Source organism: Ictidomys tridecemlineatus, chromosome 3 (genome assembly GCF_052094955.1).
Source record: "Ictidomys tridecemlineatus isolate mIctTri1 chromosome 3, mIctTri1.hap1, whole genome shotgun sequence".
Lineage (NCBI taxonomy): Eukaryota > Metazoa > Chordata > Mammalia > Rodentia > Sciuridae > Ictidomys > Ictidomys tridecemlineatus.
This window is the reverse complement of record NC_135479.1, coordinates 6,618,765-6,644,082: the sequence shown is the minus strand read 5'-3', so window position 1 is coordinate 6,644,082 and position 25,318 is coordinate 6,618,765. Positions and strand designations below refer to the sequence as shown.

The following is a 25,318-nucleotide window of genomic DNA, read 5'->3' as shown; positions in this document are numbered from 1 at the left end:
GCCATATTCCTGACCCGGAACGCCCAGACTTTGTCTCTGTTTTTCATGTACATAGAAGGTGAAGGGTCAGGGAGATGCAGGGCGGGTGCCCAGAGGAGGGCCTTTTTGTAAAGGGCTTCCCTACTGCTGAGGGTAGGGGTTCATCTTGGGGGCCCTTGGCTAGATTATATAGCGGCCTGGGAGGAGGGAGAAATTCAAAAGTAATCCAGGCCCTGAAGTACGCATCCAAACCCAAGAAGGAGAGTCATCTTTGGTCTTTGGTGTAGGTATAGACACAAGAAGCTGTTTTCTGTCTACTGTAGTGGCCTTTTTCCCTTGAGAGATAGAGAACCCTAGATACATGCTATTTGGGCCTTTTGTGGAAGGCCCAATATCCCTTTAAGGCTAAGAAATTAAGGAGGAGAACTGTGTCAACTGTTGAGTGCCCTTTGGACGGGCTAGAAGAATTTGTAGAGGTTTGCAAGAGGTACAGAGAGCAGGATTGGATTGGAGCAAGAAGAAAGCCTGGAAGAGATTCCTTAGAATGGAGGGATCCAGGGAACCAAAAAGGGGCCACCTGCTTTGGTTGTCTAAGGGATAAGTGGGCCAGGCCTGGGTGCTACATTTGATCCAAGAGGCATTGTAGGGGAGAGTCGACACAGTGCCCATGTAAGGAGGACGGAAGAGGACGCAGAGTAGGAGGAAACTGATTTATTGGCAAAAGGGGCAAGCCTTGATCATTCTTTTAATAACTAACCAAGGACTTGTAAAGAATTTCTACAAATCTAAAATCAATATGAAAACACAGCCCCATAACAGATAATAGAAGTTGACAAAAGATGAAATCTAAGAGACACAGGTGAGCAGGAGTGACAGATGGACACAGCCAGACGCCACTTCCCACCCATTAACGGGGAGGCATGGGGAGTCTGGCAGGTTCAGGGAGGGGTCGGCTGCTGGGGAGGGTGGGTACAGTGACCTGGAAGTGGATGGGAAGGGCCTGGTAGAGTGGAGTCACAGGGGCAGTAAGGCCTAGGGCCAGGCTCAAGAGACATGTGGAACATGGGCCAGGGAACAGGGACAGGGATGTTGCTGGCAGCATTGTGAGTGATAGAGGCAAAAACTCAATAAGTAAAAAATAAAAAAGGAGAAGAGGAAGACGGGGGAGAGAAGAAAAAGGAGGGGGAGAGAGAGAAAGCAAGAGGGGGGACAAAGAGGACAGGAGGAGAGGAGAGGAGAGGAGAGGGAGAGGGGGGAGAGAAGGGAAGGAGAAGCATCAAAGGACAAGGGACAGGAGGAGAGAGAAAAGGAGCAGAAGAGAAAGAAGAAACAAGCGCCCGGCACATCAGGGCAGCAACACCTCCATGTGGACGAGTCCCCAGGTGGAATGTCCAGGGGCCATCACAGGACTCGGGACTCAAGGGTGCATCAGGGCTGGGGTGTAGCTCAGAGATGGACACCAAGCTGCACGCGGCCTGTGTCCATCACCGACACCAGGGAGGAGGAAGACCAACGTGAACATAAAATCCTGTTTATGTGAAGTTCAACAATGAGCAAAGCTAAACCTCGCGCCCTGGGCACCATACATGGGAGTGCAGACCTTCAAGCAGCTGGAGGAGGAGCATGCAGCCCTGTTAGGCCCCAGGAGGGTAGGAAGGAGGCACAGAGACCAGAAGGGCTGCATCACGTCACCGGTGCCCGGGACAGGCTGGGCACACGGGCTGCAGTGGCCTTGGCTGGAAGTGCACGCACTAGACACACCTGTCTGTGTGTGTGATGAGCCAAGGAAAGGCTTCTAGAAGGTCAAAAGGCCTCAGAGTGGTCAATAGAAATGCAGACAAGTCAGGATGTCCCCTCCTCCAGCAGGGGGTGTCCCTGGAGGTGGCCTCGGGACAGCAGAGTCACTGGTCCTCACAGTCATGCTGCCTTTACCTGGACCTGGAGCTCCTCTGAGGCCTGTTCACCCAGAGGACAGCACTGAGCATGCTCAGGAGCAGGAGCACCTTCAAGACCAGGAGCAGGAGATGGACATTGATGACCAGGGGCCTGCGGGGGACATGGGAACCGTGAGCTGTCTCCTCACGGGGAGGCCTCAGTGCCCTGCACTTTGCCTCTGTCCCTTACACCCAGGTCCTGTGTCCCCTGGTGTCCCCATGAAGACCAACCCTGACCAAGGCAGTCCCACATAAAACATCTCAGTCCCCACATGACAGCCAAGAGGGGCCCTGGACTCAGCATGTAGGAAGGGCATGGCCACAGGAAAGATGTGAGGGGAGCCCAGGCGTCTAGCAGGGACCCGGGTCCAGGGAGGGATTTCCACCTCCCCTGCCACATCTGGGGGTTACCCCTGGGTGTGGGGGTCTGCAACCTGCCATGTGTCGGCGTTTCCACCTTCCAGGAGAGGGGACTGTGTGTTCACCCACAAGTGGCCCTGGCCATCCATGTACAGGCCACATGAGCCGTGGACTCCCGGCTGCTGAGGGAATGACCCAGCCCCAGCTCAGCCCCACCTGCCTCAGAGGACCTGGTCAGGAAAACAGGCTGACATTGTGACCAGGCGCGGGGAGGGAGGCAGAGGGAGAGAGTGCCGGGGCCACCAAGCACCTGCTCCCTCCCAGCAGATCCTGGAGCCCTGGGCAGGACATTTGTGCTGTCTCTTCCCTCTGCCTGGGCCACCCTCTCCAGATCCAAGGTGCCTGTCCCCAGCCCTGCAGGCTCCACTCACATGGCCCTAGTCAGCAAGGCCTCCCCAGATGGTCCCGTGACCCATCCCCCACCCCCTCCACACTCACCCCCACCCAGGACCCGTCTGCCCAGCCCCCCTTGCTGTGTCTAGACCGACTGTGCTGACCTGTTCACTCTGAACCACCACAGGACAGTGCAGGCCACGCACGACTGTCTGGGTGGTGGCCACTGTGTCCAATGCCAAGAAGAGCACCTAGCACTTAGTAGGAGCCTCATGGTGAAGGGTGGGATTGGCGAATGCAGGCGGGACCCAGAGGAGGAGACCCAGTGCCCCCCACGGCCCCTCAATAGCGCTCACTCCCAGAGGCACAGCCCTGAGTCCAGGTCTTACCCAGGCTGTGGGTGGGCACTGGGGGTGTCCTCTCTGGTCGTGGGGGGCCAGCTGTGTGTTGGCAGGGACGTGGGAGGCCTCTGGGTGCTTGTGGGGCTCTCAGGGCTGGAGGCTGTGGTCAGGGCTGAGGGGGAGGCACAGGTCAGCACACTCTGCCCCTGGTTTGTTCTGACTCACCCAGGCCAGGTCACTCGGAGCCTGCTGGACAGACGTCCTGCATCCAGAGTCTCCTGGCCACAGCTGGGCCTGAGCAGGGCTTCACCCCGCCCATCTCCAGGTGCACTGAGGCAGGAGCACTTCCGCTGGGAGGACTGCGTTCCAGAGGAGGGGCGGGGCTCCTGGGAGGACCCTGCAGCAGGGCCAGTCCATGCACCACCCTCTCCTCCTGCTCCCCGTCCCTCCTGGGGACAATTACAGTGGGGCCTACTGTGTAGAGATTGACACAGGGAAACCGGAGACACAGGGCCCTGGGCAGGGACACGGCCAGAGTGACTTCAAATGACAGCAGAGATGGTCTGTGATGCCACAAGGGATGCTGTAACCCAGGACCACCAGGTCCACTAGGAGCAGAGTCCCCTTAGGAGTCAGGAAGCCTGCACAGTGGTATGGGTCCTTTTTAGAAGGACCCAGGACCATCATGGAGGAGCTAGAGTCCCAGAGACCATGCACAGTGGAGAGGGGGTAGGTGACCCAAGTGAAGGTGCCCTTCTATAGGGGAAGCAATGCTGTGAGGGTCCCGTCCCAGAGGGAGGGTGGAGCCAGGCCCAGGTGAGACACGGGTCTCCTTTGGAGAGGACATGACCCTCACCTGGTCAGGAAGTCAACAAAAAGCCAGGGACCCAACAGCCAGTCCCACCCCACTCCTGGAAGGTTCCAGACCTGGACTGTTAGAGTGGGGCCCACGGAGACACTGGAACTACATAGGTGTGCTGTGTGCACACACAGGTGTCTGCATGCACGGACACACACACACACACACACACACACACACACACACACACACACACCAGAAGCCAGCTTTCACAAAGGCCTGTGCCCACAGACACCCTGTTCTGAATCCTGGAATCACTCTCCTCCCCCGTGTCTTTCTAGGGAGGGAAAGGCCAGGTCTATGGAGGAAACCCAGGCGCTGGTGGGAGAGGCTCACCTGGCTGCACGGCCACCTCAACCTTGAAGGACAGGTCAAGGATGCTGAGCCATGGTGTGTGCACCCCGCACTCATAGGAGCCTGCGTCCTCCAGGGTGAGGCGCTCCATGGTCACTGTGAAGCTGAGCTTTGCAGGGTGGTCCCTGATGGACACTCGGCCGCTCCGCACCTTTCCCCCTGAGCCTCTGGTCTTCACAATATCTTTACAATGTACAAGTGATTTTTTGCACCACAGTTTGTCATAGCCCTTGAATTCTTTGCCATACTGACACTGCACAATCAGGGATCCTCCCACGGTGCCCGTCACCTTGTTTGTGCCACGCAGGGATCCTCCCACGGTGCCCGTCACCTTGCTGGGGCCGCTCAGAGGAAAACAGTCTGAAAAACAAAATTTGGAGGCCAGGCCCTCATAGATGGGCCAGGGCCAGGGGGGCCTGGGTCAGGTCCTCCAGGAGACCCTCCTTCACCTCCCATCAGACCCCCTCCCCACCACTCACCCCTGGCCACCAGCCCCTTCTGCTCCTGCACCCAGGACGCTGACACAGCAGCCCCTCCCTTCACCCCAGTCCCCCCCTCACCACCTGACCTCCTGCTTCCAGAACCCAGGGCCATAAACACCCTGAGCCCCCATCCTGGGACAGCCCCCCATCCCTGTGAGTCTCAGACACGGAGACATAGCCAGAGTGGACCTGGTCCAGCAGGACGTGAGCCAGGGCAGAAGCAGGGTCCCCAGACCATATGGACTCCTGACAGCACAGGATGCACACAGCGAGGGGCACAGAGCTCCCAGGATCCTCTCCCCCTCCCTCACCTCGGATGTCCCGGCTCTGGAAACCTCATTTCCATGGAAACTCCTTTGTGTCCCCAAGATTTCCAGGTGCATTTTCCCCAAAGGCCCGACACAAAGCTGGGGTGAGGTGAGCACCAGGAAGCTAACCCACCTCCAAGCAGAGGACCAGGCCACCCTGCACCAGGCTCCAGCCCAGGGGCATCTGCGTGTGCACCTCCCTCTCGCCCTGGGGACCCTGGGGTCAGGCCCAGATGGGTGGGGAGATGGCGGGACTGGGGTGGCTTGCTCTCTCCCTGTGATTGGATGCTTTCTTCATTTGCCTTCAGGACCTTAGGCCTGACCTGGGACTGTGGGACCCCTGAGTGCACAGCCCTGACCTGGGACATGGGACCCCTGAGTGCACAGCCCTGATCTGGGACTGTGGGACTCCTGAGTGCACAGCCCCCACCTGGGACTGTGGGACCCCTGAGTGCACAGCCCCCACCTGGGACTGTGGGACCCCTGAGTGCACAGCCCCCACCTGGGACTGTGGGACCCCTGAGTGCATAGCCCCGGGGGCCCCACCTGCTCCTCGTCCCTTCAGTGCCTGCTGCGCCTGGCACAGGGAGACCACTGTGGCCGCACCCTCAGAGCACAGCTGCCCACAGCTGCCCAGTAGCCCCTGCATCCCTCTGCCAGGGCCAGTAGGACCCCCCTCCCAGCCTTGGGGTGAGGTCCCCTGCAGAGAAGGCCTTGTGACCCTGTCACAGGTGGGACACTCTCTGAGAAGCTCAGTAGCAACTGCCGAGGTGAAGCCACAGGGGCCCAGATGAACCCGGGCTTGGGCCTCAGCTCTAGTTTGCGTCCTCTGTGTGCTCAGGGCCAGGGCCTGACCTCTCTGTGCCTCAGATGCCAGCCGCAAAGTGGAGGGTGACCACGCCAACCTGACATGGCACCTGGGGGTTCATGGAAGGTCATGTTAGGATGGGGCCAGGTCAGTGGAGAGGCTGCCCAGCATGCAGCAGGCCCAGGCTCCACCAGCCCCAGGAAACAAGAACAAAAATGGGGAAGGAAAAATGAAAGATTGATGGCGGCTGTCAACTGCTGGGCAGCTCCTATTAGTGAGCCAGGGAAGAGCCGCTGTCAACTGCTCTTGACCAACAGGAGCTTCATGTAACACGATCTAACACAACCAGGTAACCCTGTCTAGTCCACATGAGAAATGCAGAGAGGAAGTAATCACAGGTAGAGAGAATAAGAGCCCAGAGGGGACTTTGTAGAAATTCTCTATGAATAAATGTGTGATCGGGATGAAGGTGTGGTTTTCCCGAAAAACACCAATCAGTAAAATTGGCCTTTATGAGTGTTTAGTAAACAATGCTAATTCCCAGCCTCCTTCATCAAGACCCTACCCCTGGCCAAGTCCTGACTCTGTCCCCACCTGCCCTGTCCCTACATCTCCTAACCCCACCTCTCCTTTCCTCCCTCTCCTGTCCCCAACTCCCCTCCTGGGGACCACTGACCCCTGGGCCTCCACCAGGACTCTTCCCACCCAGCCTCCAGCTGCCCTGGCTGAACCCACCTGTCCCTGAGATGGAGGCCTTCTCCTGCTCGGTTCCCCCCTTCCTCTGTACCCCAAACCGGTGGACCTGGGGGGGCTCTCCAACACAGGCCCCAGGTGTGCTCTGTGCCCTCTCCACCCCACCCCCGTCCACCCGCCCTGCTCCCCCTGTCCTGTTCCCCCAGACCTCTCTCAGGGCCCCCCTGGGCAGCACCCTTGCCCCTGGGCAGCACGCTGGCTCCTCCAAGGTCAGGTGGGCTCACGGGAGCCCCCTGCCCCTTCCCTCCCAGGGGTGTGGTGTTTGGCGAGTCCATCTTACATCATGGACACAGCGCACCCCATTCTGCCTCTGCACAGAGACGTGCAGCTGGGGCTCCTCACGGGACGCCCCCTGGCCCCCCTCCTGCCTTCCCTCCCTTCTGCAGACCCTCCCTGGACAGAGGGCCCTCACCTGGGAGCCAGAGAAGCAGCAGAGCCAAGGGTGGCCAGGCCGTCAGGCCCCTGGGGCTCATTTCTCCTGCACAGATGTCACCGCCGGGCGCCAGGCACTACTGGACAGGAGGCTCCAGCCCCCTGGGGAGGGCCAGTCTCCAGGGCTCCCACTTCTGCTTTTCTCTGGGGCTGCTGCTTCCCGCTGGTCCTCTTTAGTCTGTTCCTGAGGCTGGGGACAAAATGGAGAAGCTGCCCCTGAGGTGGCCCTGGGCTTGTGCTGTCCTAGGAAAGCCAGGGAGGGGAAAGTGTGGTGTGTGGGACCCGCCTGGTCCCCAGCCGGCAGGACTGCCCTCACCCCAGGCCTGCAGGGCCAGGCTTCCTTCTGGCTGTGTCACTCCTCCTCTTCTCCTTGTGGTTAGGTTGTCACCAGTGGGAAGGGGACACAGAGCCTGTGTCCTCAGCACTGGGTCTGCCCCGCGGAAGGCCAATCTGGAACTGCCCCTCCATGAGCCCAGTCTAGGCCTGACCCCAGGTTGGCACAGTGGCCCTAGAGTCCTGAATGGTTCCTGGTCCTGGAAATGTGTCCTCAATCTGACTGTGACGTCCATAGGCCATGACCTGGCCCCAGAAATCTTTTTTTTAATTGATGTTATTTTTTTAAATACACAACTGTGGAATGCATTACAATTCTTATTACACATACATACCACAATTTTTCATGTCTCTGTATGTAAAATAGGTTAACACCCAATTTTTGTTCATACATGTACTTTGGATAATGATGTCCATCACATTCCACCATCCTTGCTAATCCTCTATTCCCTCCCTCCTCTCTTACCTATCTAGAATTCATCTATTCCTCCCATGCTCCCCCTCCCTACCCCACTGAGTGAGCCTCCTTATATTAGAGAAAACATTTGGCATTTGTTTTTTTGATTGGCTAACTTCACTTAGCAGTATCTTTGCAACGCCCATTTACCTGCAAACGCCATGATTTTATTTTCTTTTATTGCTGAGTAAAATTCCATTGTGTATATATACCACATTTTTTTTATCCATTCATCTGCTGAAGGGCATCTAGGTTGGCTCCACTGTTTAGCTATTGTGAATTGTGCTGCTACAAACATTGATGTGGCTGTGTCCCTGGGGCTGTTTTTAAGTCCTTTGGGTATAGAACGAGGAGAGGGATTTGGGTCAAATGGTGGTTCCGAACTGCTTTCCATATTGGCTGCACTAATTTGCAGTCCCATCAGCAATGTATGAGTGTACCCTTTTCCCCACATCCTCACCAACACTTTGTTGTTTGTTTTCATAATAACTGCCATTCTGACTGGAGTGAGATGATATCTTAGAGTAGTTTTGATTTGCATTTCTCTGATTGCTAGGGATGATGAGCATTTTTCATATATTTCTTGATTGATTGTATATCCTCTTCTGAGAAGTGGCTGTTCAGGTCATTGGCCCATTTGTTGATTGGGTTATTTGCTTTTTTGGTGCTTAGCTTTTTGGGTTCTTTATATACCCTAGAGATTAGTGCTCTTCTGATGTGTGAGGGGTAAAGATTTGCTCCCAGGATGTAGGCTCTCTGTTCACCTCACAGATTGTTTCTTTTGCTGAATAAAAACTTTTTAGTTTGATTGCATCCCATTTATTGATTCTTGGTTTTAATTCTTATGCTATAGGAGTCTTATTAAGGAAGTTGGGGCCTAATCCCACATGATGAAGATTAAGACCTACTTTTTCTTCTATTAGATGCAGAGTCTCTGGTTCAATTCCTAGGTCTTTGATCCATTTTGAGTTAAGTTTTGTGCACAGGGAGAGATATGGATTTAGTTTCATTTTGTTGCATATGGATTTCCAGTTTTCCCGGCACCATTTGTTGAAGAGGCTATCTTTTCTCCAGTACATGATTTTGGCACCTTTGTCTAATATAAGATACTTGCTCTGGCCAGTGTTTCAAGAACTACGTTGAATAGAAGTCACAAAAGAGGGAATCCCTGTCTTGTTCCAGTTTTTAGAGGGAATGCCTTCAATTTTTCCTGGTTTAGAATGAGATTGGCCTGAGTCTTAGTGAAGATAGCCTTTACAATGTTGAGATATGTTCCTGTTATCCCTGGTTTTTCTAGTGTTTTGAACATAAAGGGGTGCTGTAGTTTGTCAAATGCTTTTTCTGCATCTATTGAGATGATCATATGGTTCTTATCTTTAAGTCTACCAATGTGATGAATCACATTTATTGATTTCCATATGTTGAACAACCTTGCATCCCTGGGATGAATCCCATTTGATCATGGTGCACAATCTTTTTGATATGTTTTTGCATTTGATTTGCCAGAATTTTATTGAGAATTTTTGCATCTATGTTCATTAGAGATATTGGCCTGAAGTTTTCTTTCTTTGATGTGTCTTTGCCTGGTTTTGGAATCAGGGTGATATTGGCCTCATAGGATGAGTTTGGAATTACTGCCTCTATTTCTATTTCCTAAAATAAATTGAAGGGTATTTGTATTAGTTCTTCTTTAAAGGTCTTGCAGAACTCGGCTGTGTATCCATCTAATCCTGGGCTTTTCTTGGTTGGTAAGCTTTTGATGGTTTCTTCTATTTCCTCACTTGATATTGGTCTATTTAAATTGTGTATATCTTCCTGACTCAATCTGGGCAAACCGTATGACTTAAGAAATTTGTTGATGCCTTCAGTGTCTTCTATTTTATAGGAGTATAAGATTTCAAAATAATTTCTACTTATCCTCTGTATCTCTGTAGTGTCTGTTGTGATATTACCTGTTTTATCACGTATGCTGGTAATTTGAGTTCTCTCTCTCCTTCTCTTCATTAATGTGGCTAATGATCTGTCAATTTTATTCATTTTTTCAAAGAACCAACTTTTTGTTCTGTTTATTTCTTCAATTGTTTATTTTGTTTCGATTTCATTGATTTCAGTTTTGATTTTAATTATTTCTTGCCTTCTACTGCTTTTGCTGCTGGTTTGTTCTTCATTTACTAGGGCTTTGAGATGTAGTGTGAGGTCATTTATTTGTTGACTTTTTCTTCTTTTAAGGAATGAACTCCATGCAATAAACTTTCTCTTAGTACTGCTTTCATAGTGTCCAAGAGATTTCAATATGTTGTGTCTGTGTTCTCATTTACCTCTAAGAATTTTTAAACCTCCTCCTAGATGTCTTCTGTGACCCATTGTTCATTCAGTAACATATTGTTTAGTCTCCAGGTGATGGAGAAATTTCTATTTTTTATTTTGTTGTTGATTTCCAATTTTATTCCATTACGATCTGATAAAATGCATGGAAATATCTCTACTTTTTTGTATTGGCTAAGAGTTGCTTTGTGGCATTGTATATGGTCTATTTTAGAGAAGGGTTCATGTGCTGCTGAAAAGAAAGTGTATCTGCTTGATGCAGGTTGAAATATTCTAAAAATGTCAGTTAAGTCTAAGTTATTGATTGTGTTATTGAGTTCTATAGTTTCTTTATTCAACTTTTGTTTGGAAGATCTATCCAGTGGTGAGAGAGGTGTGTTAAAGTCACCCAAGATTATTGTGTTGTGGTCAATTTGACTCTTGAGCTTGAGAAGAGTTTGTTTGATGAACATAGCTGCACCATTGTTTGGGGCATATATATTTATGATTGTTATGTCTTGTTGGTGTATGGTGCCCTTGAGCAGTATGTAATGTGTATCTTTATCTCTTTTGATTAACCTTGGCTTGACATCTACTTTATTTGATATGAGGATGGAAACCCCTGCTTGCTTCTGCAATCCATGAGAGTGGTATGATTTTTCCCAACCTTTCCCCTTCGGTCTGTGTATGTCTTTTCCTATCAGATGAGTCTCCTGCAGACAGCATATTGTTGGGTCTTTTTAAAATCCAATCTGCTTGCCTATGTCTTTTGATTGGTGAGTTTAAGCCATTAACATTTGGGGTCATTATTGAGACATGGTTTGTATTTCCAGCCATATTTGCTTATTTTTGTTATTTTACTTGAATTGGTTTTCCTCTTTGATCAGTTTTTCCTTTGGTGTACTACCTCCCTCTGCTGATTTTCACTGCTGTTTTTCATTTCCTCTTCATGAAATATTTTGCCAAGAATGTTTTGTTGTGCTGGTTTTCTAGCTATAAATTCTTTTAACTTTTGATTATCATGGAAGGTTTTTATTTAATCATTAAATCTAAAGCTTAGTTTTGCTGGGTACAAGATCCTTGGTTGACACCCATTATCTTTCAGAGCTTGATATATGTTGTTCCAGGATCTTCTAGCTTTCAGGGTCTATGTTAAAAAATCTGCCGATATCCCAATTGGTTTTCCCTTTTCTGTAATCTGATTCCTTTCTCTTGTGGCTTTTAAAATTCTCTCCTTATTGTGTATGTTGGGCATTTTTATTATCAGGTGCCTTGGTGTGGGTTTGTTGTGATTTTTGTACATTCAGCGTCCTGTAGGTTCCTTGAATTTGGATTTCCAATTCATTCTTCATGTTTGGTAAGTTCTCTGATATTATTTCATTGAATAGATTGTTCATTCCTTTGGTTTGGATCCCTATGCCTTCCTCTATTCCAATAACTCTTAAATTTGGTCTTTTTATGCTTTCCCATATTTGTTGAATGTTCTGCTCATAGTTTTTTTTTTTTATCATTTTCACTGTGTGGTCTATGTTCTTTTCAAGATGATTTATTTGATCTCCATTGTCTGATGTCCTATCTTCTAAGTGGTCTACTCTGTTGGTGATGTTTTCATTTGCATTTTTAATTTGGTTTATTATTTCTTTCATTTCAAGGATTTCTGGTTTTTTGTTTTTTGTTTGTTTTGTTTTTGTTTTGTAGAACCTCTATCTCCCTGTTGAGGTGATGTTTTGCTTCTTGGATTTGTTTATGTAGCTCAATGTCAAAGTGATTTTGTTCTCCTATGTCTTCTTTGAGATCCCAAAACATTTTAACCATGTATATCCTGCAATCTTCATCTGCAATTTTTTCTGCTATAGCTGCCAGTTCTTCCAATGATGTGTTGTCTTGATTTGGTCCTTTCTTCCCTTGTCTTTTCAGGTTGCTCATGTGTCTTCCTTCCCAGCTCTGTGGATCTGGTGTGTTATAGATTTTACCCTACAGATTTGTAGTGCTCTTGCAGGGTTCCAAGATCTCTCCTATCAACAATACATCACCTATGAACAAATTGTTGTTATTAAGATATTTACAATTTAGTCTTAATGTCCAGAAATGTTGGATTCAATTATTATTTAAAATATAATCAGTAGATTCATAAAAAGGTTTACAGTTTCTAGAGGTGGACAGTGAGCTGGGGGTGAGGCATAGGATGATATGTTGAGGGGAGAAGATGTGAGGGTATATAATTAATATATCTTAAGAAATGTGAAGGAGAAATCTAGTGAAGAGGGTTAGTAGCAGGAGAATAGATAGGAGGTAAATTGGGGTAGACAGTTATGTGGGAAGGCAGTAGAGTACATAAAACAAACACACATATGTTTTTAGAAAAAATACAGGATGTTAAAATAGTATAATTTGAAGGGTGAAGGGAGAATAAAGAGGAAAATAAAGGACAGAAAGAAAGAAAAGAGAAGAAATAGAAAGAAAAAAAAGAGAAAAAAAGGAAAAAAAAGAAAAAAGAGGGAAAAAAAGGGGCTTCTGCAATTCCTCTATATTATGTTATTCAGGTGACTCAGTCCTCAAAGTCCTATGTCATGCGAAGTTCCTGGTTTTACATATGTCGGGAATGTGAGGCCCAGGGGACAGAAAGGTAGAAGAGAATGAAGAAGAGAAAAAACAATTCTCTTAGAGATCTGTTTCTTTCTCCTCTTATCCAGTAGGTGCCTCTGCCCTCAGGATGGTGCAGGTAACCAGGTGTGAAGACTGGACCAGGTGTGGGGTGTCTGGAAGTGGGGAGTGCCGCCCACCTGTCCCAGCAGGGAAATAGCGCCTCACGGGTCTTTTTTGTGACCACTCATCTGACTTGAGCCCCCCCCCCCCATATCGTCTCCCTCTCTTGCCTGGAGATTTCCCAAATCCTGATCTCTCTGTTATGCTCCAGACTTTGGTCCCCTCCCGTCTCTTATTTATCAGGTCCCAACTGCGGGGCCCCTCACCCCCAGGCTCACATCGGGTGGGTGGCGCCCTGTTCGCACTGCACTCCTGTCCAGTTGAGAGCTGTCCTCATGTTGGGCGGCCACTGTGCCCAGGTAACCGTGGGGAGGGGAGGAATTGGAAGTCAGGAGCCTGCTCCAGTGGGATCCGCTCTGATGGCCACGCCCACCGCAAGATGGCGGGAAGGTCTTCCAAGATGGCGGCCGTCTGCTTCCAGCGCCGGGGTGTCTGGTGATGTGGGGGAGCTGGGTGATGGCCCTGTGCTGTGGACAGGTCGCAGCCGAGTGACCAGCTGGGAGCGGCGCGGTCTGGAGTCTGCAGAAGTGCTGGGAGGTGGTTCTGCTAAGCCACTTGGGAGCCAGGCGTGAGCCAGAACTGCGGGCTGTGGGTCAGAGTCTGGAGAGTTACTTGAGCCCAGAGGCTCCGATTTCTGCATGGGTGATTGAAGCGCTGGTGATTTCTGTGAAAATCCACTGGCCCCTGGAGATGTGATCTGGGAACTGCCCCCACCTCATGTGGCGAGAAAGTTGAGCCAAGATGGCGGCGGCTGCCCTCAGCACCGGGTCTAGAAGGCCACTCTTTTTGCTGACTAACAGTCCACTGTAGATATGCCACATTTAGTCTACCCACTTATCAGTTGATGGATCTTTGGTTGTTCTCACTCTTTGGTGGTTGTGAATAATACTGCTGTGAACTGTCATGTGGGTGTTTTGTGGTGGGAGATGTTTCGGTTCTCTTGGGGAAGGACTTGCCTAGGAGTATATTTGCTGGGTCACGTGTGAACTCTGTGTCTGACTCTTTGAGGAATTGCTGAAGTTTTGTTTTTTTTTTTCCAAGAACTTACTTTTGAAGTAAGTTACTACAACTGTGACCATTCAGGTTTTAATTCAAGTTTTAATATGTAATGTTCTCATTTTTGTTAAAATAGTTTCGGAGTCCAGCTCCAACAGGCGGTCTCAGGAGACGACCGGATGGTGAGGAGTCCGCGAAAGGGCGGTGGAGAAACAACACAGACAGCAAAGTGAAGGTGCTGAATCCCAATCTTTACTTGTGAAGTTGATCATATATACTTTTCATTTTGGCAGGCTCACAGTACTTTGTGGTTACAAAACAGAAATCATTATTCAAAGAAACAAAATATTATGTAGCTACAATTAAAATAGAAGAATGTATCTTAGCTTAGGCATAAGCAAGCATTTTTACTTTCAGTTCGCGTTTTGCTTTGAGCTGTTTCTGCTTAGTTAGCTTTTAATAATAGTTAGAAATGTCCCAAACTATTGGCCTATACCTTGACTATTCTTTCTTGACTTACTGACTGGAACCGGTGCCATGGTTACAGCAAGTGGTTAACTTGAAAAGGGAGGCTACTAATTTTAATCAAACAAGAGCAAGAGCACAAACCATTGTGCACAGGAACAAGAACAAGTTGCCCAGTGCTAAGCACTAATCTGTCTTCTTAACATTAATTCTTCTTCTCTAGATTTTAATTTAATTTCTCAAAAACTTCCTTGACAGGAATACAGGGAGTTTTTCATTAGACATAAACAAATTACATTCCACAGCTGAATCATTGCATTTAGAGCAAACAGATCCATTCTTTAGAAGTAGTTGCATTAATTGGGAAAGTCATATTTTTTCCTTCATACTTAATGGTCATATGAGAAATCGCAACTAGACTTATTAAAGGAATACAGAAACAAACCAGCTCATTCCCAGAAACATACTGCACTCCTCCAGAGGATGGACGCCTTGCTCCATCCACCTCAGTAGGGCCTTGCCATTGCCTGAGTCAGGGGAAGGGTGCAGCGAAATAGAGTGCATCTTTATAGTTTTTCACATTGTCGATAATCAGATTAACTTCTGTAAGGAAATTTTCCCTCAAATATCAAACTTTGTTTTCTGGAAACAATTTTCAGTTATATTTTTACTTATGGTAAGTAAATTTCAGATATATTTTGAAAAAAATATTTACCTTAATGTTGTCTTTCCTTTTTGATGCAGAGTGTTCTTTCTTTTTTTTTTTTCATAATTAGCACATGAAACCTCAAAACCTCATCTTTCCTCAAAAGGATGCTAGTAATTGTCTCAGTTCCCTGCAGATGTCACAGAAGCACACTGGAGTGTGTAGACCACCTTCTGTCCCTGGTGGATGTTTATAATGGAGCTCTGTCTGTGGTGAAATTGTCTCCAGCTCTCATCACTTTGAATTCTGGCAGAGAGGGGTGAAGGACAAGAAGCCATCCTTGCTGTGCCGCCATGTTTGTTTCTTGGGAGAGCTGGGGTTGTGCTCACCAGTGATCTTCCTGGAGCCTTTGGCCCAGCAGGTGTTAAGTATGCAGGTCCATCTTGGGGAAGGTGGGTTCCTTCCTTGACCATTATTCATGATGCACTTGGACTTGGGAACTCTTCCCAGAGCAGGACACTGTGGCCGTGCCCTTGGGGTGGGAAGTGACAGCTGCATGGATCTGTGTTTTCCAGGCTATTCCGCTGCACAGAATGAAGTCACTGGTCCAAAGACAAAGAGTGGCCCAGAGCGGGGCTCACTGACCGTGCAGTGTAATTATACCTCAGGCTGGAAGACCCACAGGAAGTACTGGTGTCGAGGAGCTGTTTGGAGTGGCTGCAAAATCCTTGTTAAAACCACTGGGTCAGAGCAGGAGGTGAAGAGGGACCGTGTGTCCATCAGGGATGATCAGGAAAACCTCACGTTCATGGTGACCATGGAGGACCTCAGGAGAGATGACGCTGACATTTACTGGTGTGGAATTGAGAGGACTGGATCTGACCATGGGTTTCCAGTTGATGTGACCATTGATCCAGGTAGGAGTGTGTTGATGTGTCCCTGAGGTCCCCCTGAAGTGGATGGTCCGTTATTCAGAGTGACCTGTCACAGAGGGGCTTGAATCCCGAGGTCTCACAGAGTCCTGAGTGAACCCTTGGGGTTGGCCAGGGGTGGGGCTTCTTTAAAAGCCCCGGATCCTGGAGCCTCCTCCAGGAAGTCAGCCAGAGCAGACTCTCTTCCCTCTGCACAGCTGAGTCCTGAACCTTTGCCAATAAAGGTCAAGGTGATGGTCCCCAGTTTCAGCCTTGGGTCTGGGAGACCTGCTACTGCTTTCCTGGACCTCAGTGTCCAGGGGTGCCTGCTCTTTGGGGTGCTCTGGGCGGGGCCTGGACAGGTCTGTTCTCACCCCCTCCGTATCCACCCTGGGGAGAAGAAGCCCTGTGGAGCCTGCTGTGCTGGTCTGACTCCTGAGCCCAGAGAGGCCCTCACAGACGGCTGCTCCTGCTGCTGGGACCCACTGGGAGCCGCTCATGCCTTTGGCTTACTGAGGGTCGTCCCAAGTCCTCCAGAAAGCAGGCGCTGCTGCAGGCTCCAGGGTCCCGAGGCCTGGGGTTGAAGGCGTTTCCTGTTGACTCTGCCGCTCGGCCCCTGGACAGGCGGCACCAGCTGGCAGGGCTCGGGGGCACAAAGGAGCACCACAGTCACCTGAGCCCAGGCCTGGAACCTCTGGGGCGTGTTCTGGTGGCACAGTGGGCAGCAGGCCTTGTCTCTCAGAATCCTGACACTGCCCAGGAGGAAGGTGTCCCCATTATCGAATCCTCATAACTTGCCTGAAGTGGAGGCCTTCTAGAACTTTCTGATTCATGGCATGCACATGGAATTCTAGCAGTGCAGACTCTGGATAAGCTCAGAGGGCACCCGGGGGTTGCCTGGTATGGTCGTCTGCTCAGCTGCCATGGCACAGTCCGGGTGGTGTAGACACAGAGCATCCCTCACAGTTCTACAGGTTGCACGTCCAAGATGAAGGTGCGGGCTGGGTGGGGTCTGGCTGAGGACCCTCATGCAGAGAGCCACCCTCTGGCTGTCCTCTCGTATGGTCATCCTTCTGTGCTTGCACATCCCTGGGTCTGTCCACGTGTTCTCATCTCTTCTTCTAAGGTTAGTTTAGGTCTTGTATCCTCAAAGGCCCTGTCTCCAAACACAGTCCTATTCTCAGGTACTAGGAATTGTGTGGGGGTGGATTCAATGTTTGGATTTGGGGGGATACTTTTCAGTCCACAGCACCTGGTGACAGAATAGGGAAGAGGGTATTACTGAGGAAATATTTTGGCTATGTTCACTATCTTGATCGAGTGGTGGTGTGTGCAGTTAATCTATCCTCAATTTAACAAATTATATGCTTCAAATATTTACAGTTTATTATGTGCCAGCCATACCTTGATCTAATATGGGAAAATGATATCATCAGAAAAAGAGCCAAATGTGATGTGATGTGATCTTTTATGTTTAGATTGTTCTAGAAGCTCAGCACAGGTGAGAACAGTGAGGTACAGCAAGAACTGGCACTGCATTGGAGGTGGATTATGGAGGTTATCACAAGCACCATGCTCCACCGGGGAAAGGATGGCGACCTGGTGGAGCTGTTGGGAGATAGGAAAGGGTGTCAAAGGAGAGAGAGGAGGGGATGGCACCTGGTCCATCCTGGCACCAGCCATCAGTGCCAGGCAGCCTGGGTTCCCAGAGGAGGCTCAGGGAAAGGGGCCAGCTCAGTGGGTTGCATCCCTGCAGAGCAGGCGAGAGAGCTAGCTTCAGCCCAGGCAGAGACTCAGAAAGAGCTAGTGTGGCCTAGGGACCACAGAACTCCATTGTGTGTGCTCAGCTTGACAGGCAGACCAGGACTGATTACTGTAACTTGCTTCCTGAGCTTGGTCCTCAGAATCTCTTGCTTGTTCACCAAGTGGTTTTCTGTATTAAAGAACTACTTTAATGTTTTAGATGACAGCTAAAGGGTCCTGGTGGCCAAGGGAAACTCTTTAGTTCTCAGGGGGAGAATACTCTAGGCCCACCCAGAGCTGGGTTGTTCATGGAAGAAGTAACTCTGTTTGGCTTTGTTTAGCCCCAGGAAATCCAGTGACAGCAAGGACAACCACAGTGACTTCGATCACTGGGAAGACCGCCAGCAACCCATCAGTGACTCTCACCACCAGCCCCCTCGAGTGGTAAGCAGAGTTGGGTCCTAGAGTCCTTTCTTGGGGGCCTGGCCCCACGGCACCTCCTCTGGGAAGGTTTCCAGATTAAATTCAGGATGCCCAGGAATCCTGGAATTCACACAAACAATAAATAATGCTTTAGCCAAAGGTAACACAAGTGTTTAATGGGACAATGTAACACTAAAAAGTATCTGTGTTTATCTGGCTATGAAGTTTACCTGGGCACCCTGCACTTTCACCTGCTAAACCTGGTCACTGCATCCTGTGGGTGAACTCAGCTTGGCACCCCCACCTGTCCCCCCTGATATATCCTCATGTCAGAAGAGTCACTGAAAAATCTGGGGTGGGCTCCCCAACCTCAGTTTACCTTTAAGCACATGCGTGAAGGCAAAGACTTCGGCTGGGTAGCAGGAGAGGAGGATGGGCCTGGGCCTCTGGCCTCTCTCCAACATGGCCACCATAGTTTGGCCTGTGTGGGAGAGGACATTTGCTCCCAGCAAGGCTCCTTGTCCAGGCCACCTCTCCCCTAGTACTTGAGTGAGGTGTGGGAGGTGCAGGGGAGAGGGGTGGGGAGCTGGAAGTTTGGCTACATTACTCATGGCTGATGTCCCTTGAAGATATCCAGGTATCTCAGAGTTCAGTGTCCCCTTCCTGAGCCCTGGTCTGCTCTGGGCACAGGGGTGTGCTGGCTTTCTTTTGCTTCCCTTTGCCCATTTATTTCCCTGAAACCCAGGGAACCCTAATAAACCCTCTAATGGATTTGCCTTTAGTTATTTGCTTTCATCCCCAATTTCAGTGGCCGCCTCACCAAGCAATGGGCTCCCATCAACGTTGCCATAGCCAATGCCTCTGATGTTTGGCTCAAGTGGCCGCAGTTGCCTGAGCTCTTTCAGGAACTCAGAGGGAGCTCAAACTGGTTGGAATCACTCACCTTTCCCTTAGGTGTGTGTAGGTGTCTGGTGGGTGAACTTTCCCCCACTTTTTTGTTTAAATTTTTTTTAACTTTATTTTATTTTAATGTGGTGCTGAGGATGGAACCCAGTGCCTCACACATGCTAGGCGAGTGCTCTGCCACTGAGCTACAGCCGCAGCCCTGGGTGGGTGACCCATTGAGCCTGCTGATCTACCGTTTTCTCACATTCTGTGAAGAGCCATGGAGTTTGATTACTGAGGCCAGACCACCGACTGTTTCTCTTCTCCTTACTTCCAGCCTCTCTCCCCACACGTCAGACCCCCTGTTTCTTTACTGTTTGAATCCCTCCACCCCATCCCAGGGGAGGCTGGCTCTCCATCTCCACATGATTGACATCTCGTGCATCAACTCCCCTTTTTAAAGCTTGTCATTTGAGTGATTGGCGTTTTGCTTATAGCCGGCTATCCAGCAGGCACCTCAACGTGAGAAACCCAGGCCTCTGCCCATCCCGAATCTTGTTTGATGCTTTACTACAGGGTGCAAAAATATGGTCAGCAAAGAAATGAACTTTGAAATCTTGGTGCTGATCTGGTTCCTCATGATAAAGGAGAAAAAAATACTTTTGCAAGGTCCGCGATGTTACAGGTTGAGCACCCTTAATCCCTAGCACCTCAGAAAGGGTCCTTATTGGGAAATAGGGTTTCACAGAAGAAAACAGTATGAAGTCAAACTGGCATAGAGGGGACCCTAATCCAATGTGACCAGTGTCCTTACCAAGAATGTCATGGACGAGACAGGGGTGTGTACAGGGAGGGAGCCGCATGAAGACTCAGGCAGGTGGGGAAATGCATCCAGAGGCTCGACACACGCTCAGCAGCCGCAAGAAGCCTCAGAGCCTCCCTCAGGCTTGGAAGGAAGCCCCCGCCAAGGCCCAGTCTTGGCTCTCTGGCCTCCACAAGTCCCAGACGGCAGCTTTCCCAGGTTTGAGCCCCCTGCCTGGGTGCTGGGCTCTGGCAGCCCTAGGCAGTGGCCTAGTCTTTACTTTCATGGAGGAACTGGAAGAGGTTCTGAACTATAGTCCATCAACAGTTCTGAGAGGCTTTGATCATATACATAAGAGGATGGCCCTGTTTTGTGAATATTTAGAGAGAATTTAAAGATTCGCATGTCACTGTTTCAAGAAAATTTTCACTCCTGTCAGCTTATTCATGTAACTAAGAATTCCCAGCCACAACCATGAAAAGAATAGGAAGACAATGACCCCAAATCTACGCTCATTGGGGCAGAGAGTACCTATCCCTGGGCCCGGGAACTAATTGGATAAAAGAGCCTCATCTGTTTCAACAGGAGATGAAGTTCAATTAAAATGTTGGTTTTGTATCTTTTTTTGGTTTTTGTTTTTGGTACCAGGGATTGAACTCAGGGACACCCGACCACTGAGCCACATCCCCAGCCCTATATTGTATTTTATTTAGAGTCAGGGTCCCGCTGAGTTGCTTAGCACCTCGCCATTGCCAAGACTGGCTTTGAACTTGTGGTCCTCCTGTCTCAGCCTCCCGAGTCACTGGGATTACAGGCACACGCCATCGTGCCCGGCTGGTTTTGTATTTTTAATAGGCATGCATTGGTTTATTGACTGAAGTTACAGAGTTTTGCTTGATTATGTATTAATTATTGGACATAAAGGGCTGGCAGGTGTTGGTGCCCTTTGACCTCATGGAAGCCTAGCTTATGGCTCTTGGTTAAACACTCACTGCCACAATCGACTGGAGGACTTCGTAGGAGTACGACACTCCCCACCTCTCTATATGCTGCTTCAGTTTCACTTTCCCTCCCCAGCCTGCCTTCCTTTCTCTTTTTCTTTTCTTTCTTGATGCTGGGGAGTCAATCCCTCCTGCATGCTAAACACATGCTCTACCACTGCTCTACCCAGCCCTTTTGATCAAGTAGATTTTTTTTTTTTCCTGAAATGGGGCCTCTGTCTGTTGCCCAGGCTGGCCTCAAACTCCTGGGCTCAAGTGGTCCTCCTGCCTCGGCCTCCCAAGTATCTGGGACTGCAGGAGTGGCACTGCAGGTGGCTCCAGTTTAGACTTGGAATCTTTCTCACCTCCTCCTACTCCTGCCCCATCCTTTCTCCTCTGCTCTGCCAAATGAAAGCTGCTTCTAGCTCCCAGGTGGATTGGGTATCCTCAGCCCTGGCTGCCCATCAGATGCACCGGAGACATGGTTTAACATGCAACCCTGAGGAGGACGCCTTGGGGGGACAGAATCCACAGCTTGACCCTCAGGTCCTCACTTTCATTCTTGCATTAGATCAACCTCAGCAAAATGAGGCAGTTCTGCCAGCAACCAGCAGATGGCGAGAGCGGGCCCTGAATTCTGTGCTCCCCTGAGTCCCTCAACTGCTCCTCAGCAGCTGATTGGATACTAGGGCCAACCACCTCAGGGTTTAGGATCTGGACCAGGTTCTTCCCTGCATACCGAGAGGCGGCCTGCCTGCTGCAGCCCAGCCCCGCTGCCCAGGTCTGCTGTCTCCCCCCCAGACACCCCTCTCTCTGGGGCCCACAGGACTGGGCCGTTGGAATGCATCTCAATGTGGTCTCCATGTTCTTCAAAGACCTGAGAGCTGTGCTTGCTGGATGGGAAATGTGTTTCTCAAGTCCCCTGCCCTCTGCCGCAGTCCCCTCCTGGACGCTACCCTCTGCATGCTCCTGGCATCGTGGAGAGCAACACCAGGACTGGGTCAACCCCGGATTCTAGTTCTACTGACAGGTTACTCCGAGTTCCAGTGTCCTCTTGTGAAGTGACACCTCCTGCGCTGGGCGTGGAAGGGTGGAGAGCTCTGTGTGTCTCCCTCCCAGAGCGCAGGAGGGTAGGATCTGCTTTCTCCCCACAGTGGGATCCTGATTCCGGCTGCCTCCTTCCAAGCAGCGAGGTCTGAGCGGCAAGGCTAGACGGCCTGGGCTTCCTGACTTCAGCTAGAGCACCCGGTCAGCAGGGCCAGCAGCTCTGGTGACCGTGCTTCTCCCGTCCTGTTCTCCCCTTCATGGCTCCAGTCTTTGTCCTCCGATTCCTCCCAGACCCACCAGCGAGATCAGGGACCAGACCAGCATCCTCATTCCCGAGGTTTCAGGAGAGCAAACGGGTTCTTCATTCTGCCATTTCCTCCTTTGTTTTGTGAAATCTCCCGAGGTCTCCGTCTTCCCTGTGTAGATGAGTGATTTGCACAATTTCACCTCGATGTGCTGACTTAATTCTTTCCCTAAGCTGACTTCTCTGTGCTGCTGTCCACACGAGAGGTTCCTTCTCTAGTCAAGATGCCCCGCTCGCGAGCATTCATGGTATTCACAGTTCAAAAGAAGCAGAAATTATTATTTTACAAAAGCAATCAAGTGAAAATCAAATGCCCATGAAAAATAAAACCAAAATCTATTTCCGTGGGAAGATGTCGGCAGGTCTAATGAAATAAAAAAGACTCATGGTGTTGGCACCTGCCGCTGAATGAACTGCACACCTCCTCTGTTCCCTGAGCTCACTGAGTGGCATTCCCCACCTCATTCCCCCCGCTCCCTCCCATATCTGTGGCACCAAGTGTCCAGGGTTCCAGTAGACACCCCTTTGGGAGTCAGCTTGATGGCCCATGTCATGGCTTACCTGTCAATCACAACAGGTGGCCTATCTCATGTTGTAGTATAAGTTCAATCTAACGGTCGCTCTGTTGTTGGGGGGTCTCCAAGACCACCCTCAGCCTGTCTAGAAGGGCTCCTAGAACTCAGAACAGTGGTTCTACTGATGGTGGTTTGTGCGGCAGAAGGAGGTCACTGGCCACCTGTCCCTGGAAGAGGACTGTGCCTCACCTGTTGACTTCAGCCCTAGCTGTGTGACTCGCTTTGGATGATGAAATGTGAGCCAAGTGGCACATGCCTGCTCTGAGCACAAGCTCTGAGATCCTGTGTGGCTCCTTCTCTGTGTGTGGGGCGGCCCCTGCAGCCTGGTTCCCCGAGCAAAGCTGACTCGCTGCTCACATGAGAAACAAATTTTGTGGTTTCAACAGTCAGAGATTCGGGAGTTTTTCTCCCAAAAGATGAACCAGGAAAGGCTGATTGACATGAGCCGGCACAGGTCTCTGGGACGTGTGCAGCCTTGAGTGCTCGCACTCACACTCATGCCTCCTTCCACGAGAGGTGTGCAGACAGCCACCTTGCCCCAGCGGAGCTCCTCCAGGGACACTGAGGACCAGGCCACTTCTCAGGCACCCAGAGCCTGGTGCAGTGCGGGTGCTGGCCCTTGCAGAGCTGGGGGTGTGGGACCTGGGTGGAGGTGGGCTGCCTGTCACTCACCCAATAGTTATGCAAGAAGGGCAGGAAGCCCAAGCCACCTGGCCAGGTGTAGATGGAACCTCCACACAGGCTCAGGAGGGGACGTGTGCATCAACTCCTGCCTCGGCTCACACACTGCACAACACACGCCCGGCACACTGCACACCACTCCACACACACACCAAATATACCAAACACAATCACACTCACACATACCCCACACCACACACATACCCCACACCACACACACACACACCACACCACACACACACACCAAATATACCTCACTCACACACTCACACAGACACATACACACTCACACAGACACATACACACTCACGCACAGTCACATACATACACGCACTATACACACTCACACACTCACATACAGAGACACATACACACACACACACCACACATACACACTCACACACACACACATACACACCACACACACACGTACGCCCATCACACACCAGACCACACATGAAATTCCAGAAAATCTCGCAGCTGAAAGTGAACAAGCAAGGAACACTCGTACTAAACTGAGGCTGTTTGAAAACAGAATCCTGGAACTTAGAGTTTCCTTGTCACACAGGTCTGAGTTCTGGGGTGAGGCTTTCTGGGCCTGTGTCTGCGTTTACGAACCTCCACAGCTATTCTGTGCTCACAGGGAGCCTCAGAGTGACCTTGAGGCCTGGGATGTCATGTCACTGAGAACCCCAGGTTCACGGTGACTCTGGGGTCAGTTGGTGTCACTGTGCTCTGCATGTGTGGAGACTGGTCAGCAGAACTGTGTCCCCAGGAGCTGTCCACCTGGGGCCAGACCCGAGGCTGGCTTTGTGCTGCACTCCCTGGGCAGCCACACGGGGCCCTCCCCAGAAAGGCCTCAGGCCAGGTGGCACACTCTGCTGTTGCCACCTTGAGATTCTTTTTTTTTTTTTTTTGAGAGAGGAGAGAGAGAGAGAATTCTTTTTAATATTTATTTTTTAGTTCTCGGCGGACACAACATCTTTGTTGGTATGTGGTGCTGAGGATCGAACCTGGGCCGCACGCATGCCAGGCGAGCGCGCTACCGCTTGAGCCACATCCCCAGCCCACCTTGAGATTCTTGATTGTGGAGCAGAGGCCCTGCGTCCTCGTTTTCTACCGGGCCCTCCAACGACTGGCCGCACCCTAGAAGGCCAAGGCTGACCTGCTCTTGGACCGCTCTCCACGGCCACAGCTGCTCTTGAAGGGCGGGTGCTGCCGGGAGCCAGCGGTGGGCCCAGTCTTGCTGCTGACCTGGGTGCACTGAGATCTGGAGAGGGTGAGGTTGGCTGCTATGAGTAAGTGACAGGGACATTGTCTTCACAGGGGACAGAGAAGATAATGCTTCCCCAGCTCGGACCAGCTCTGAGCCCAGACCAAGGAGAGGCCAGGGAAGGACACAGGTGCCCAGGGAAGCCGAAGAGGGGTCCTTGGGGCTCAGCCTCCATGAGCAGCTGCAGCCTCAGGCTGAGCCAGCTGCTGGGGACCTCAGGCCGGAGCGGTGGCCCGGGGCCGTGGCCATGGGGCGCCTTCAGCTCTGCAGCTTCTCTGTGTCCCAGGGGAGTGGGGAGCAGGCAGGAGGTCTCCCCGGGTCCAAGTGAGGAAAAGGTGGTGAGGGGCGAGGGGAGAGGGCAGGAGGGAGGAGGGAGCCGGGCGGGCTCGGGAGACCCCCAGGCTCATCTGCTCCCTATCAGGATAGGACGAGGACTGAGGCACAGTGCTCCCTGACGGTTAGTCCCAGGTCCACCTGCACCCTCTGCCATCATGGCCACCGTCACTAGGATCAGCAATGTCGTCTTCCTATGTCAGAGGGAGGAGAAGGAGGGAGCGGAGCGGACAGGGGACATGCACTCACTGCACTACGTGGGTTTCCCATTAGCTGATAATTTAATCTCTATCACGATTCTTATTATAAAGAGAGACCGGGACTCAGAGAGGGGCGAGCAGCGTACTCCAGATGAAACTTGTGCAAAAGCAGCCAAGACCCAGCCCCACAC

The 25,318-nt window shown here is 50.7% G+C and overlaps 2 protein-coding genes across 2 annotated transcripts; one reads left to right on the top strand and one right to left on the bottom strand.

Moving 5' to 3' along the window:
• Positions 1 to 675: 675 nt before the first annotated feature.
• LOC144375980 (CMRF35-like molecule 6) lies at positions 676 to 7,188 on the bottom strand. Its single transcript, XM_078041742.1, has 4 exons — positions 6,984 to 7,188; positions 4,203 to 4,580; positions 3,056 to 3,179; positions 676 to 2,025 (listed from the first exon to the last, which is right to left on the bottom strand). The coding sequence occupies exons 1-4, from the start codon at positions 7,042 to 7,044 to the stop codon at positions 1,908 to 1,910; spliced, it is 681 nt and encodes a 226-aa protein (XP_077897868.1). The 5' UTR covers positions 7,045 to 7,188; the 3' UTR covers positions 676 to 1,907.
• A 7,944-nt stretch (positions 7,189 to 15,132) lies between these two features.
• LOC144375978 (CMRF35-like molecule 1) lies at positions 15,133 to 24,742 on the top strand. The gene is made up of 3 exons (XM_078041738.1): positions 15,133 to 15,887; positions 17,966 to 18,068; positions 24,648 to 24,742. Exons 1-3 carry the CDS (start codon positions 15,449 to 15,451, stop codon positions 24,661 to 24,663), a joined length of 558 nt encoding a protein of 185 aa, XP_077897864.1. The 5' UTR covers positions 15,133 to 15,448; the 3' UTR covers positions 24,664 to 24,742.
• Positions 24,743 to 25,318: the final 576 nt, after the last annotated feature.

What these genes read in the sequence shown, in the direction of transcription:
- LOC144375978 (XM_078041738.1), top strand. Translation starts at nt 15,449, where the DNA reads ATGATGCACTTGGACTTGGGAACTCTTCCCAGAGCAGGACACTGTGGC. An exon ending in TGATGTGACCATTGATCCAG is followed by an intron (nt 15,888 to 17,965) that starts GTAGGAGTGTGT and finishes GGCTTTGTTTAG; the next exon opens with CCCCAGGAAATCCAGTGACA.
- LOC144375980 (XM_078041742.1), bottom strand. Translation starts at nt 7,044, where the DNA reads ATGAGCCCCAGGGGCCTGACGGCCTGGCCACCCTTGGCTCTGCTGCTT. An exon ending in GCTGCTTCTCTGGCTCCCAG is followed by an intron (nt 4,581 to 6,983) that starts GTGAGGGCCCTC and finishes TTTGTTTTTCAG; the next exon opens with ACTGTTTTCCTCTGAGCGGC. An exon ending in TGAGGTGGCCGTGCAGCCAG is followed by an intron (nt 3,180 to 4,202) that starts GTGAGCCTCTCC and finishes CCTCCCCCTCAG; the next exon opens with CCCTGACCACAGCCTCCAGC.